At 37.3% G+C, this 16607-nt stretch overlaps 1 protein-coding gene across 4 annotated transcripts in view; it reads right to left on the bottom strand.

Annotated features, from left to right (window-relative positions):
- PLCE1 (phospholipase C epsilon 1) overlaps positions 1–16607 on the bottom strand; it is a 142236-nt gene that overhangs the window by 51503 nt on the left and 74126 nt on the right. For all 4 annotated transcript variants that reach the window (XM_068139681.1, XM_068139682.1, XM_068139683.1 and 1 more), the window contains exon 4: positions 4080–4396. In XM_068139681.1, the coding sequence (XP_067995782.1) occupies positions 4080–4396 (317 nt within the window). The remainder of the gene's footprint in view (positions 1–4079; positions 4397–16607) is intronic.

Raw genomic sequence — 16607 nt, 5'->3', positions numbered from 1 at the left:
GGCTGTAGTAGAGTTCCTTGCTGTACTCATGAATTTTAGGACAAAGTGCTCACTAAAGCCATGTAAAACAGGGTAAGGTATACAGTTATTACAGGTCCCAGAGGCAAACAAATTGCACCTCTTCCACAAGACAGATGACTCAACCCACTGACACCTGTAGTAGATACTGACATGAAGACAGCTAAAGGCTGCTCAGCTTGGAGAACAGAAGGTTCAGGGGAGACCTTATAGATACATTTCAGCATCTGAAGGGGGCCTACAGGAAGGCTGGGGAGGGATTGTATAGGAGGGCTTACAGCAAAAGGATAAGGGGCAATGGTTTTAAACTGGAGCAGGGTACATTTAGGTTGGACATAAGGAAGATGTTCTTTACAGTGAGAGTGATAAAATACTGGAACAGGCTGCCCAGGGACATAATTAAGGTGTGGTACTTGGACACATTCAAGATAAGACGATGTGGCCCTGGATAGCCTGATTTACTTGGAGGTATCCTTCTGAGGGTCTCTTCCAACCCAATGCAATTTATGAACCTGTGTGTAAATAGGCAATGAAAACCTTGCCACAAAGACACTAACAAAGGAGCTCTCCTTAATGTTTTAGTTGCTTATCTTGCCTCTAAAGCAAGAACAGAGATTCTTTTTTATAAATAAATGAAATCAGACAATGCCCACAAATTAGCTACCTATTTTGTGCACTGTTACTCAGTAACACTAAGGTACTGGTTAACATCTGACTGGCCAAAAGCCTATTCAACCTTTGTCAAGGAACATGCTCACAAATCCCACTGCAATGTGAAGTCCTTCTGGCTTTCTACAACTTTTTTCTTTGAGCACTAAGTTAATTGTGGTGCAGATTTCACACTATACAATTCTTAAATTATTTTCTCTCTCTCTCTCTTTTTTTTTTTAATCCTTTTCACACTTTTCATCTCCTTTCATCAAGCTTACAACACTATGATCTCAGAACAGGTATCTGACAAGAACGGTTTTCAACTGTTACACAACAAAACACATAATTTTCAAAAATTCTCTTGAGTTAAGACTGTCAAGATGTTAAAACAAGCTACAGATATAATGAAATGCTGTCGTTGGTAAAAGCTCCAGCTATTATCATCCTGCTTTTTTACAGGAAACAAAGTTTTGGAAATGCTCCTGATGGATCACGAGCATTAATGCAGTCACTGAATCACTTCCAGTACTTTGACTCAAAACACCTTACTCAGATAATACAGCAGAAGAAAATTAACATTACAAGACATGTTAGACAGTATGCCCACTATTACACTTTTTCACAAATGAAAATTGAGCAGGGAAAATAGCAGCAGTTAGTCACTGCACATTCAGTCATGTTAATTGTCTTCAAGTACCAATTTCATCTACTGTAGAGAGCAACTGATTTCTGATTCAGTTCTGTAATTCTTCATAGACCATTTCCATATCAAACTGTCAAGGCTGACCATGCAACACAAGTGCTTTTTCCTGTGTAAGACTCTCCTATACCTTTCAGAGGTCTAAATACTGTCATTTCTGTTAAGTGAACACTAACCAACAGTAAATAGAAAGGTATAAGCAAATTATTAGAATACATTCATACTCTGTGTATCTCACCAGTAACAACATTTAAATCATTTGCATCTAGAAGAGTTTTGTAACAGCAAATATATTTACAGTACAAGGGAACCATGGGATGTTTCCCAGTATCTACTGCTTGACCTTGCACTCTGTGGTCAATGGGAGTTTGCAATTTTTGTCATGAATGGAAGTTTCTGGGAGTTACTAGAATTTACATAGTACATCTCTCTACTTCCACTTAAACTCAGTTTGTATATTTAAATCTTAATTATTTAATGAAGCTCTCATTTAAGTTTCCAGGAAAATGTCAGAATTTCTTGTTTTAAAGAAGCTCCTTTATGTCACAAACCAGCAATTATTGACTCTTATTTTAAACAAGCATCATAAAGTGTTCCTCATTAATACATAGTGTCAGAAAAATTACTAAAAAGCATATTTCTTCACCCCCAAAAATTCTCTATATAATTGTTTATTTAACAGAAGGGTGGCATGAAATTACTTTTTTCCCATTACATATCAGAAGACTGTCATCCTACAAGTCATTCTGGGTTCTGACATTATAAACACACTTCAGTATTGCTATAGGCAATGCCAAAAAAAATCAGCAAGTGCTCACTGGTTTTTGCCAACAAAAGCATGACTCTTTGCAGAAGAATTTTCTTGCCATTTATGAACACAGAGATTTTGAAAGTTCATGCTTGTGACTGGCTATGGTAACTCCACCATAAGATAAAGCAGATAGCAAAACAGTGATTTATTGCAAGCGGTAAATATTGTACAATAACTCCATTTAAACATATAACATCTATGTTTAAAAAAGGTTATTCCAGATGATTCTGAAAGTAGTTAATTGCACTAAATATTATACAATTTATGCACTGGATATTTAGGAATTAAATTATATGAAAAGTGATCCTGTTGCATTACCAAACAAGCAATGCTGAACTACAAAAACTGCAAGCTCACGAACCTCTAACACTAAAAGATAATGTTGACTGTTTCACCAAAAACCAACTTTAATGTTAAAATTCTCATTGATAGAATAGAATAGAATAGACCAGACCAGACCAGGCCAGGCCAGGCCAGGTTGGAAGAGACCTTCAAGATCATCAATATGGAACAGACTTAGTTATTTCTGAGAAAATTTCTTCACCCCCTACTTGTTCTTCAATTCTGTGACTGTTCAGTGCCAGAACATACAATGGTCAGTCGAATTTGTAGACCTAACTGCAAAATGTCCTAAGAAACTGCTCTCGAACTGTGCCTCACCATACTAGAGCTTGACCACTTCATCTTTTCCCACTACCCTCACAATGGTGATCACTCTAAGAGAAAAATGCCACAGGAAGGAAGAGCCCAGCTGCATCAGCAGCTAGATTCCTCTCCAGCTACATACCAGCCACAGTATTTTCCTAAATGACTGTGAAATTCCCATAATAGTATTAGGTGAGAAAAGCCAACATGTTCATACTATTTCACCTCCTAAATCTCAGTGACTTGCAAGAAAAAGGAAAACTTTGAAACTTGCTAAATATTGAGGCATTGATTTATATTTGACCAGGAGGAGCAGGAATTTCACTGGGGGTTAATACATATTCTGCTTTATCTACTTAACTTTGTGGTGTCTTTTTGCACAATTTTCATCTCTTATTAAAGCATTGGAATGTAGGGAATAATTAAATAAAAGAGCATAAGTAAAGACTACCTTCATTTTATTCCACTTCCGCGAATCTAAGAACTGCTAACAGTGTCTAGTTCACACACATGCACACACACACAAAAGAATAAATAAATTATTCCATTTTTCTACAGCTAAACCACGAGGTTTTATTTAGGAGTTTGCTTCTTTTGTTTTGGGTTGGGCTGGGTTTTGGCATGTAGACTCTCTTTTTGTTTTCTCAATCCTTAATCAATTTTCTATTAAAGTCATCAGAAGATAATCTTATTAAAAACAAAGTCAAGTCTTAGTACAGAACTCATGATTCAGCTTATGGAAGCACACCATACCAAATGACACTTCTTTGTATAACAATATTCAAGACACACATGCTGATTAGATAAATAATTAAACAGTGTGGATTAGTGCAGTTATATTGTACAGAATGCAGACATTTCTAGTTTTATAATACTTGTATGCTGACACCTAAGATCACGCTTAGTCTACAAAAATTCAACACAAACAAATACAACTCCACATTCTGAATGAAATAATAAACTGACTGAAACGATACCTCATACTGTCCATATATCCACAAAGAAATATAAGTTTGCAATTCTTTTCATGAAGAAAAACCTTAGGTTGTAGTTTTTCAAAATCACTGAGCAAATCAGCCACATAACTCCTATTAAACTCAGTGGAAGTTATTGAGTTAAATCACCTGGTGATCGTCACTTAAGGTTTATAAATTTGTCATTACAGTTAAATCCAGCTCTGAGAGATAAAGGAAACAACTGACCCACAAATTAGGTAGTAACCCTTGCGAAAAGTAACTTAAAATTTTGTCTTACCTCATTAAACCTTGTCACAAGATCTTCTATGGCATTCTGTTCACCACTGCAGGAAGAAAGAATAGTAGCCGATATGGAAGCTTTAATAGATGGCAGCTTGCTTTGACATTCAGCATTACTCAAATCCTTGGTTAAAAAGCAGAGGTAGTCAATGGGTAAGACTTTCCGGTAGAGCTCCTGCTCCTGCTCGGTCAGAATGCTGGCAACCTCCTCAGGGAACTGGATGAGGTGCTGCAGTTCGATCAGCTCTTTGCTGATACCAGCCACGGTGGAGGGAAGAATGCTGGAGCCAGCCATAGATGCACACGCTTGACGTTCTAAAACAAAACAAATTACAAATTTATTCAGTTTCACCTTTAACTCCTGGACTGGGCTATGCAAAAGCATGGTAATGTGTTCCATTTGCTTTGTTGCAATGTCCATTCATTCATGCAGCAGCACGCTAAACACTAACTGTATTTAAACAACCTAATATGTTCTGTTAACTGGAGTCTTTCTGCATATCTCTGTACCTCGTATTAGCTAGACAGTTGGTAACTGTGGCTTCTGAGACTGTTAAACTACCTGTCAAAATGTGCTTGCTTCCTGGCTTATCCAAATGCTTGCTTCAGTCACCTGCAGCTTTTGCTAGTAAAAGGATCATCTGAGCAGGGTGTGGCTCCACTTTAGAGTCCACTGTACAAAAGGGTTTGAAACCTTGACTGATGCATCCAGAACTCTACTGCCACAAGAAAAAAATGTATAATGACCACCTAAAACTCATGTGGGTCAGCATTTTTCTTCATATTCCTCCTCCTGTAAGATACCATTTGTCTGATCTCACTGCACTGTGAAACAAAAATTCCCAAAGTTACAATGCATTTTTCATTCCTCTGGGAGAATGCATGTATTTGGGGGTATGTGTTTTTATCTCTTATTACAAAACATTCATGGTAGTTTTATAATATTCTAGCAGTGGTGTCCCATGAAAAATAAAACTTTTCCTAAGAAGGAAGAAGCCAGACTTTGAAAGATCCTATAGGAAGCCTGAAACATCAACACGACGATTCCAAACCAGTGACTACGAGCCTTCTGACTAAGTCAGTTTAGAATGGGTTCTCTGAACAATAATTTTTCAAGAATTACTTAAATGTATAAACAGTCTTAGTAGTTTATTCTGTACTCCTCTTCCTTCCCAGGAAAAGGAGTTTATTTTTTTTATTTGCTTCTCAAAGTATCTTTAGAGATTGTTTGCACTCATGGTGCAAAAGTGGTGTTACACTCCAGATGTGTCTTTTACTTCCTTTTTTAAATATCAATAAACTCTCTTTTCATAGCGTAACCAAATATGCTTTCTGTTCTCTAAAACTAATCCAAGTTCATAATGACTGATTACAATTCATTCTCTTATAATAAACATAAAATATGATACATGGGGTTCTCTGTGTTACATCTATCTTACGTAAACTCTAATACCAATCGGTGGGAAGTTAAAAAGACATAACATTACTTTTTCTTAAGACATTCTACTAAAAGTCAAAAGGTAAATTATGGCAGTCCTAAATAAAGCCTTTGACTGAACAGAACCTGTTCAGCAATTTTAAAATAGGTAAAAGGCTTCAGAAAGAGACAGAGTAATTGTTTCTGCATGCAGACTAGCAAGGAAAAAATAAAGGACTTTACTTGTAACAAGCAATATCCTGGCTACATAGTGGAGATCAGGTATAACCTCCAGGACAGCAAGCTACTGCTGTACAGCATCTGCAGCTATCAGGAAATCTCTGTCACAAACTCCTGCACAGAAGATCAGGGGAAAAAAGACAATTAAGAAAACCATGTTGACATGCTGATTCTATTTTCCTATAATCATAGAATTGTTTCAGTTGGAAAAGACCTCTAAGATCATTGAGTCCAACCATTAACCTAACACTACCACGGCCCAAAGTGTCATGCCCTTACATCTTTTGAGTACCTCTGGGGATGGGGACTCTACCTTCTCCCTGGGCAGCCTGTTGTGAAGTGCAACAAGATTTTGGGTTTCCTTTTAGTCTTGTCTCCTTTGATACTAGATAAGACTCTAATGCTGTTTCCCCCCCTCAATCTGTGCAGAAAAATGCTAAAAGATTTTGTAAGAAAAAGCTCATTTGTACTGCTCTTGGCATTGCAAGAGAACACACTTTATACCAAAATAAAAACAATGCAAAACATTACATTCATTTTATATTTCATGGTTTGTAAACTTGCATGCTGTTTTGCATATACAGACAAAACTGTCACCGTCACAACCAGTGTTATCTCAGAAAGAAAACAATACAGAAGGCATGAGGCAAACACCTTGCTCCCTCACACTGTCTTGCTACCCACTCCATGCATGACAATTCTTCACACTCCAAGACATTCCCAGGAAATAACAGGGTGGCTTGCCAGCCAGAAGGCAGAGAAAATACAGCACACAAAGTGGATCCTTTTGCACACAAAACTGCACCAGAAGATGAATTCCCAACTAATACATAGCAATTACTAACAAGCCTCCAAGCTCTGTAGAAGCCATTAGGGTCAGGAAAGGGCAGTTGGACTAGACAGCTCACATCATGGATCGGCTGCAGGTGATCACACAACACAGGTGACAAAGCAGCTAGTAGCATAGACAACACAATTCCATAGAAATACTGGTGCTCTGCAAATTCAGTATTATTTGGTAATTACAATTATCAACACCTTTTATCTATCAATATAGTAGGAAAGAAAGACATAATTATATAAGGAGTACCCACTCAAGAAGTGACTGAAGGAAGAGAGAGAATATGCTAGCGAAGATGAGCTGTTCCCTGATGCATTGCTTGGTGACTAGAGTTAAGGGTGCACTGTCAGTAATTCGCCTTTTCTATTGCAACACCAACTACAAAAACTGCCACATTCAAACTTCAAACTATATTTCACACTGTCTCAGAACACCAGCTTTGCTCAAAGACTGCAAAGACTGGCCAAGTGTTGACACTGAATTTGCAACTCTCTAGAGCATTGTTCATGGTCCTATAGTACACTGCATTACCTAAATACAATCACATTCAGGCTCCACTTACTACAATCTCTCGTATCTCCAAACAAGGCTCAACACACTGAAGTGACCAGAGTTGAGAAGGGGGCTCCCCAGTGTATCTCCAGACTGTCAGAAACTACTAGGAATATCTGATTTTAATTTTAGTTCACTAGACTAACTGCCTATTGATCAAGTCCAGCAGAGAGCTAATGTGAGGATTTTGAAAGCCTTTAATGAAACCATTATGATCTGCAATGAAAGCTTCACAAGGCAGTTTCATTCTGATAGAAAAATGAGCCTGTCAAAAAGAAAATCTACTTGTGGAAACTATGCCAAGGCAACTCAAGCCACAGGCTAAACAAAATCAGCCACTGGTATTACTAGATTTGGAAGAAGAAAATGAATAAAATGCTTCCTGATTAAAAAGCCTCTGGATTTTAAACTGTCATTTCTCAATTCCCCATTAAACTACACAACTGCTGCACGTTTTATGTATGTCTCCACAGAACAAGCTGCTGCAGTAAGAGTGAAGCTAATAATGAAGGAGAGGCACACAGGTCAAGCAATTATAAAGGCTTACAGCTGAAGTATGAAGTAGAAATACAACTTATTTCTGTTGACTGTTTATACAGCTATAATTCTTTCATCCGTAATTCATATCTTTTCAAATCTTGGTTGGTCACTTATTTAATTTTGGATTCTGATTTTTCTCTTTCCTAATTCCAGTCATCTGTGTTTTATCACAGAAAATCTAGGATCCTCATTCTCAGCGTCACCACCTTCCATGATTTACACTCTGCACAAAACTTTGCTTCATGTTTTCTCTCTCTTTTAACATGCCTGGATTAAACTAGTATTTTTTCTGGACCATTTTTTGGCTGTCCTTTTTGACTAAGACTTTTATAATTTTTCATGCCAGGAACTGATCTACACTTGTCTGTTTCTGCTATAAAACTCCCTAACCAGTCTCATCCACATGTTGGCCAGCTTTCTGTTGTCAGCTTATGTTCTTCAGGAAATAGATTATATCTGTCTATGCTTCAAAGAAAGGCCAGGCCCTTAGGTTAACTTGCACAATGGGACTGCATACAGGTCAAATTCACAGATTTTGTAAGAGTTAAGGCAAGATACAATCATCACTAAAATTAGTTGCTGCTTCAGTAAATGGTATTACTCTTTGTGCTCTACCACATCAAGTTAATGCTAAGAAGACAATTAGGAACCTGACTGTTTATGTGCAAGTTCTCCAAAGCTGGAACTGATAGCTTTGCTTATCCTTTTGATAAACAGCTGAAGTAATCAGTCACATAGCAAGCACTATTTTTATTAATCAAAACAAGATAACCTCTGCTTAACTTTAGAAAAAGGACTCATGGGTTGACTTAATCATTGCTTATACATATGGGAACAAGAAGGTCTCATCTTCTCTAACAAAAGAATAATGTATTTAGGGATGGCAGAATAAGCACAGAATGGACATCACTCAGTGCAGGCTCATCATAAACTCTAGAAAGCACCATCTCAAGAATTATTTTCTAAAAACACTGCAATATTTACTATGGAGCTTTTCTATCAATAGATTAACTTCAAATGAACACAGGCTATATTAATATAAAACAGAATTCTCATACATCTCGTATATTTATAGGCTCTATAAAAGCTAAACTGGAAAAAAAAAACCCACCAAATTTAAAGTCTGTAACTATGTAAAAACAATGTATGTAATTTTGTGCACTGAATGGTCCATCCATCAAACCCATACTGCACCAACTTGGAGACCAAGATATGATATAAATGTTGGGTTGCTGCTGTTGATTTTCTCTAAGCAGAATTTCAGGACTGAGTTTGAGCAAAGTAAGTGGAATTCATACAAAGACAGAAGGAAAATAAATACAGCCCCAATTGTAATCAGACCAATGTCAAAAGTGCTAATCCTGCGTAAAATTGCAGTTGCCAGCCATGCAATTTGTATTTTGATAAAAATCACATTATTTTCCATGTGAACTGAGACCAAGCAAGGACAGAGGCACAGAATTGCTTTCATGTCAAATCAAAACAATGATACTTGTAGGAATGTGCTATGCATATGGGAGTACAACCAGGAAAAAGCAACCCTACTTTTTAAATGAGCACAATTGCAAAATACTAAACCTGTAAAAGAGGTGGAAACTGACTTTAAACAAAGTTTGATGAATTGACATATGGCAAATTAACAAAATTAGATTTGTGTCTTAGCTTTTTTTCTAGGTTGCCATTCTATCTACACCTAGATTGAGGGGAAAAAAATGTGTTCTCTTTACACATTCAAAATCCAGCAGTTTGAAAGCAGTAAATTGAAAATTATAATCAAGAAAAAAGTGCTCACTCTCTAGAAGGCTACAGAGTTAAGGTTATGGGATTATGACGAATTTGTGTGCTTTAAAGCAGAAAACAGATTTCTATAGTTGTAAGAATAAAAGTAATTATTCAACCCATTGTAACATCTTTTAACTCAGCTGCTTTTTATAACAGACTTTAATTACATCAAATTATACTACTGTGACCAAAATTACATAAAAATCTTAGAGGATTATTTTTCTAAGCTAGTATTAAAAGGTAATGCAATAAATCAATTGCAACAATAATCTTCTTAATGAGCCATGCTGCAAACTGTTAGCATGCTTTAAGAGAACAAAAGGATCATGTTTACAGTGAGAAAATAAAAGCAGACCATGGAAAAAAAAAATCGAAAGAGAGCCACAGGTGAACAATTGTGAATACATATTATACTGAAGTGTTCTGCTCAAAAAAGAGGAAAAATACAATAAAGAGCTTTCCCAAACAGAAGACACTTACACATGTAATCTATGACAGTTTAATTGAACACCAGCTTCATACACACACTAGCGTAAGGGGGAGACACTGGGATAGCATTGTTTTGCTGTCCCTTGGGACGTATCTCAGTCCAGTAATAACCAAGCCAACAAGCTTTTGTTAATTTCCTGTTCCTCTTGTGTATAATTAAAAACATCTGTCTCTCTTTTTAATGAATATGAATTCAGTGTTATCAATTCTGACTGCAAACAACTCACTCCTGTATCAAAGGGCCTGATACTGAACTCAGGGGATTGAACTCAGGATGAAGTTCAAGTTTAATTCACTGTAGAAATCACTGAAATCACTAGATCCCATTCCTTCTTCAAATTTACTTCTGAGTCGACGCATCAGATGTGCATGATCTCTCCGCACATTCCTAAATCTAGCAATATAAGCTACCTCTTAAAACTGTGTATCAACATGCTTTATAAATTATTAGCAGGGGAGCTCTGGAGCTACAGGGTACTTGCACTAAATAAAACTGGAGTTCAGTATGACCTGAACATCAGTGAGCAGAAGGAAATCTTTCCTTGCTGAGAGTATTATCAGATGATGACTTGAAGAGAAGAACATTCATTTAGGCAAAGTCTGTATGGCAAATAATGTTTTGTTACACCAACTAACAACACAAACACAAGATTTTTTTTTTTCAGGTTTGGAATAGAAACAGCAAACTTCACAGCTACTTTGAGAATACCTGCCTTGAGTTAAATTTGATCATGGTAATAGCAAGACATTGGAGAAAGTGATCGTCTCTGGTGGAGCAGCAGCAAGTCATGACAATGGATCAGGTGAAAAGAACAACAGTTTCTACAGCACAAAGGAAAAAAGGTAGAAATCCTCTGTAGAACAGACTTTTGCTGAAAATAGATCACTATGAAACTATAACACACAGGTTTTTCTATCAAGACTGAGATGTTCATACTTAATAAAGCTATGAAACCTCTGGAAAAGATTATTTTTTTTAAGGCAACAATCATATTGAGGTAGAACTCAAACCACAACTGGCAGCTCAGTAAACCGAAAAACATAGAGTACTTTAACAACAACCACTTATTCCTAAAGACACTTCTTGACAGGCAAAGGGATCAGTTTTGAAAACCTGGCTCTGAACTCTGTGCTCCTTTTTACCTTTTGCAGTTAGAGCATCAGACAAATGAGAAAAGAGGGGAAAAAAAGATGAGATATAATTTCTGACAAATCTACAGGCTATAAACAAATTACATACTTATGAGGACAGTTGAGATGTATAGGCATGGGAAAGAACTTTTGGGTTTTTTTACTGCAAAAGTTGTGGATAAACACTCTCACAGGGTAAAACCTATGCAGAGAGGAACATTAATGCAGATTTTAAAGCTGAATTAAAGAAGATGAACAAAAAGTATTTACTAATATATTAGCTTTAAATTATCAATTACATATGAAGAAGTTCCTACCAAACTTGAAAACCCATTTAGACTCGGTGAATGGGTTCAGAAGATTCTGACTGTAAACCACATATATGAGTACTGACATAACATGTAGAAGAAACATAAAGCATCACCATGATTTCACCACACCTGAGACTGCCATGTCTGCCTCCCACCATCCCAGGGTACAGCTAAACACTGTTCTGCGTAATTACATCTACACTGCTGCTCAGATTTCTGGCAGTGTATCCCAGGGCTTTTACCACTCCACTAGTTTGAGTCATTCACAGAAATATTTTACAGTCTACAAAAGAAGAACTTGGCTGCTTGTCTCTGAATTACCATACACTGTCAACACATTTAACCAATCACTTCCTGCTCTGTATGCAGTTTGGCTAGTACTGGCTACAGCTTATAAAAACAATCACAGACCTGTCCATAACAAATAAATCCAATGGTTTTGCTTCTGGTGGTATACTCGGGGCAGGGGGGGGAAAGAAAAAAAAAAAGATGTAGATAGGAACACGGCAATTTTGAATGCAAAAACAGTAGCAGAGTTCAGAATAAAATTTTTTCCCTTTGATATTGATTTCCCAATTCCTTTCCATTTCAGAGCCACTAGCAAAGAGTTGGGACTGCATCATCATGCAGATCCAGGACAATTAGCAATTGCTCTGGTAATATCTGTTTAAGAATCAGTGTGATATTGTGGGTTAACCCCAGTCAGCAAACATTTCTTCTGCACCTGAAATAATAGGCTTTGAAGGAAGTGCCCTAACAAATGACACTGAGGCTACCACGGTAGCAAATCGATACCTCAGATACAAAGGGCACCTCGTGTTACACAAAGTTTGGCTGAACATACACATAGATATGGAGGAGAGGCGAATCAACAGTGTGCACTGCCAAAAACCTGAAGACATTCACTGTCCACATGTTTAGTCAGAAAGCAGCCTTATTGCTCCCGGTCTATATGTTTGGCAATGGGCCATCTGAGCCCTGCTATTTTAGGGGACCTTCACCAATTGCTATAGTTCACAAAATTATATCCTGATTTCAGAATATCTGCCAGAAGAAGGCACACAATTATAAATTCAGTAGATAGACAGCAAGTGTTTGATCAGCTGGTTAAAAATTAGATCTTAAAAGCTGTTTGATACCAACATGCCATCTGTCTTGACATGGCATACTGGAGCCTGTGCTATGCAAGAGCAGACACAAGATTTTATTGCTTCAGATACAACTATCATCATGAAGGCTAAGCGAAGGAATTAAGGGAAATAATGCCTGCCTTGTAAATCCATGGCCCATGCCAACCTCATGAGGTTCAACAAGACCAAGTGCAGGATCCTGCACTTGGGTCGGGGCAATCCCAGGCACTCATACAGGCTGGGCAGTGACTGGATTGAGAGCAGCCCTGAAGGAAAGGACTTAGGGGTCCTAGTGGATGAGAAACTCAGTATGAGCCACTGGTGTGCACTTGCAGCCCAGAAAGACACTGGAACAAGTTGCCCAAGGAGATGGTAGAAGCCTCATCCCTGGAGGTTTTTAAGGCCAGGCTGGATGTGGCTCTGGGCAACTTGATCTAGCACAAGGTGTCCCTGCCCATGGCATGGGGGTTGGAACTAGATGATACTCAAGGTCCTTCCAACCCTAACAATTCTATGATTCTATGATGTAAAACTCAACCTGAAGCATGAGAGATACTACCATATTTTCTACATAAACCAAAGGAGGCAAATCTGTTGCATAAGGTATTTTGGTTATTATTCTTAGTGATTATGGGAATAAAAGTAATCCAAGTCACATCCAGTAGAAACAACACCACTTGATTAAATGTTCCAAATTTAAGCCTCAAAGCTTAGCAGAGAAAGAATTTTAAAGGAATGCAATATACTTAAAAAATGTTTGATCAAACCAGTGGTTTCATGCACGTCTAGAAGCCAACAGAAGTAAGGCAATAGATTATACAAACTACTATATCAACATTAACTTGATAACAGAGATTTCACCATCTATGACTTGTCTCAGTGTCACTTACTTCTTCCTACCTCAAATATAACTGATTTAAATACTTATTTATTCATGCAACCTTTCTTAGGCTCACTGGTTAATTCCTATAGTTCTGCTGGACTAAATTCTGATGCAATCAAGTATTTTCTATAATTGTTTTTGCTTAGTTCATGTCATTTGGGTATTAGCATACGCTAAAGATTGTGTTCAAGTAAACAGAGCATAGCTATGTGTATTACATTGTTGTAACTAGTTATCTTGTAAAAATGAATTTATTGATTCCATTTGGTTTTCACAGGATTAATACACTTACTAGATAAAAGCTCTTCTAAACAGTCACAAGACTTCTCAATGGTGTCTTTGTCATTAGCTTTAGCAGATTACACTAGAAAAGTTGTTTGCAGTCCTTTTCTAATATGAAAACTTTCAAAATTAATGGTTTTGCCATCCAAAACCAAACTCAAAACTAGTAAAATCTGAGATTACTTTCTCAAATGTTAAGGTATTACCTTTAATCTGAAGGCTTCAAATAAAATTGATTACTTACCTAAAAGCACATAGCTAAATTTCTTTCCCTTCCCTGTGGTGCCATTGCTACCTGCACTGACATTAAGCTTTAAAATGAAATTAGGGGCAACTCTGGCAACAGTATTGTTCCCATAGCAAGAAAACAGAACAGTTAGGAAAATACTTTTTTTGCTCTCAAACTTTCCCTTTTCTGCAAGATTTTTCTGAAGTTAGTCCCGCATTATTCAGCCACATGCATCTCTTTTCTCACCACGTTTGCTGCTTTTGACCTGGTAGTTATGCCAGCCAACACCACCCAGCTGGGTCCATTTTCTTTAAGTGAAGAAGCATTTCAATTTGACTGGACCCCTCCCAGTCAAATCCCCTTTCTACTGCAATATACATGGTGAGGCATTTGCTGTCCAGATGCATTTTTTGTCTCATTCCCAGCAGATACAAAAGACAACTGTTTACTTCCACCTTACACTAATTATTATTGATGTGACATTTATCACATATCTTGAAAGTGCTCAAAGCTGAACAGTAAACCATGACAAGACTGAGAGGACTACTTCTATACATGACCTACTTATTTTCGTCTCCCAGTAAACCAGCATACTTAATCAACAGATAGCTTGTGATGTACTGTAACCAACAAGTGCTATTTTGCAGGCTGTTTCTCACCAGTCCTCCCACACTGACATAAAAAGTAACAATTTTCTGCCCACTAGAATCAGAAATCAGTCACTTGCATGACTCCATCCATTTTGTTGTTGCAGCTATTAGAAATAAACATAACAAAAACCTATCACCAAACAAGTGGCTGTAACTTCCATTCATTGTGGAAGTCTAAAGCAATGGAAAAAGAGTAACTTTGTTTCCTTTTTCTAAAATCGTGGTCAATTTCCAAACTATGCAAATATTGGGGGTTAATTTTGGTTTTGACATACAAAATGCCTGCACTTCTTTACCCTTCAGTCATATGAGAGAAAGTAAATAAGCAGGAACACAGCCTGCAAGAGTCTGCTGTAAGTCAAATAAGATGTAAACTCGAAACTATCATTTTCACACTTTCTACAAGGCTTAGAGAAATGTGAAGAACGCAATTACATTTTTTAAAAGAGACAACATTTTATACATAAAAGAGGTATTTCTTAAAAAAAACACTTGTTTCCCCCCCAAAAAGTCAGCATGTTCAATGAAATCACTGCACATTTACATAAATTTACTTCATATCTGTGTGACCAAAAGGTTTACTAATTTCTGCAGGTGTTTGGGGCAATCAGTTGATGGTTTTTGTAAAAAATATTTCCTTTACAAATACCCAACTTATTTATTATTTCAAAGTCATATAATTCCACATAGACAAAAGATTAATTTTTCCTCTTAATGCACATAATGTTCTCAATGTTAACGTTGCTTGGTTGCATGGTTTAGTTGATTAGGTGGGTTGGGTGATAGGTTGGATGCGATGATCTTGAAGGTCTCTTCCAACCTGGTTTATTCTATTCTATTCATAAGAAAATTTGGAGTTTGGCTGTTTATTTTACACCAAAAAAAGTCTAGGGTTTGGTAGCACATAGAAATCCTAGTTACAGACACAGGTATAACTGTATCTCTGCATGCAGAACTTAAAATCTAGTTTAGGTTTTCCCTGTTGTCTTTTTAAAAGCTATTCACTCTATTTTTGGCTAGAGAAAATTCCTAACATTTTTTCCTCCTGAACACTAAGTTTCTATGCAAAATCCTCCTACCAACTTCAAGAAAACCAGTATCTGAAGCCAGCCCCTCTTTCTCTTTCAACAGTTTCATGACAACTTTAGGAGGCTTAACATGCACAATCCTTTACCAGTGTGGTAAAGAAGACAGATATGGACATGCTGGAACGTGTTCAGAGAAGGGCCACGAGGATGATCAGAGGGCTGGAGCACCTCTCCTATGAGGACAGACTGAGAGAGCTGGGGCTGTTCAGTCTGGAGAAAAGAAGGTTCCGAGGTGACCTTATTGTGGTCTTCCAGTATCTGAAGGAGGCTACAAGAAGGCTGGGGAGGGGCTTCCTAGGATATCAGGTGATAGGACTAGGGGCAGTGGAATGAAACTGGAGGTGGGGAGATTCAGACTGGAAGTGAGGAAGTTCTTCACCATGAGAGTGGTGAAGCACTGGAATGGGTTGTCCAGGGAGGTGGTTGAGGCCCTGTCCCTGGAGGTGTTTAAGACCAGGCTGGATGGGGCTCTGGCCAGCCTGATCTAGTGTGGGGTGTCCCTGCCCATGGCAGGGGGGGTTGGAACTAGATGATCCTTGTGGTCCCTTCCAACCCTGACTGATTCTATGATCTATTTCACAGCAGGTACAAAACAGCATGTTATGAAGATCTGAAATGAAGATTAAATTGTTTTAAAGGTTCATTTTATCTCTCAAATTAAAAAAAGTTAAATAATAACCAAACTATTTGAAGCTGGTTTAATGTATGACACTATATATAAGTTCATAAAACAGTAGTTACATTTTCTCAGTCATGAAAGACTGACAGAAAATCAGAACTAATTACAATGATTTAACTCTTCTTAGCAAATGCAGCAAAAGTTTTCTTTTTGGACCACATTAACCTTTTTTCTTACCTTTTAAAATTCAAATCAGTTATTGTACTTTTTTCTTAGCTTCAGTTATTAATGGCATAATGGTTTATTGTGTCTTTTAACAGCAGTTTTGTTTAATTTATTCAC

Source organism: Melanerpes formicivorus, unplaced genomic scaffold (genome assembly GCF_026170545.1).
Source record: "Melanerpes formicivorus ecotype bairdi unplaced genomic scaffold, bMelFor1.0.p_v2 SCAF_6, whole genome shotgun sequence".
Taxonomy (NCBI): domain Eukaryota; kingdom Metazoa; phylum Chordata; class Aves; order Piciformes; family Picidae; genus Melanerpes; species Melanerpes formicivorus.
The sequence above is the reverse complement of the archived record's forward strand: the minus strand, read 5'-3'. Positions and strand labels throughout refer to the sequence as shown.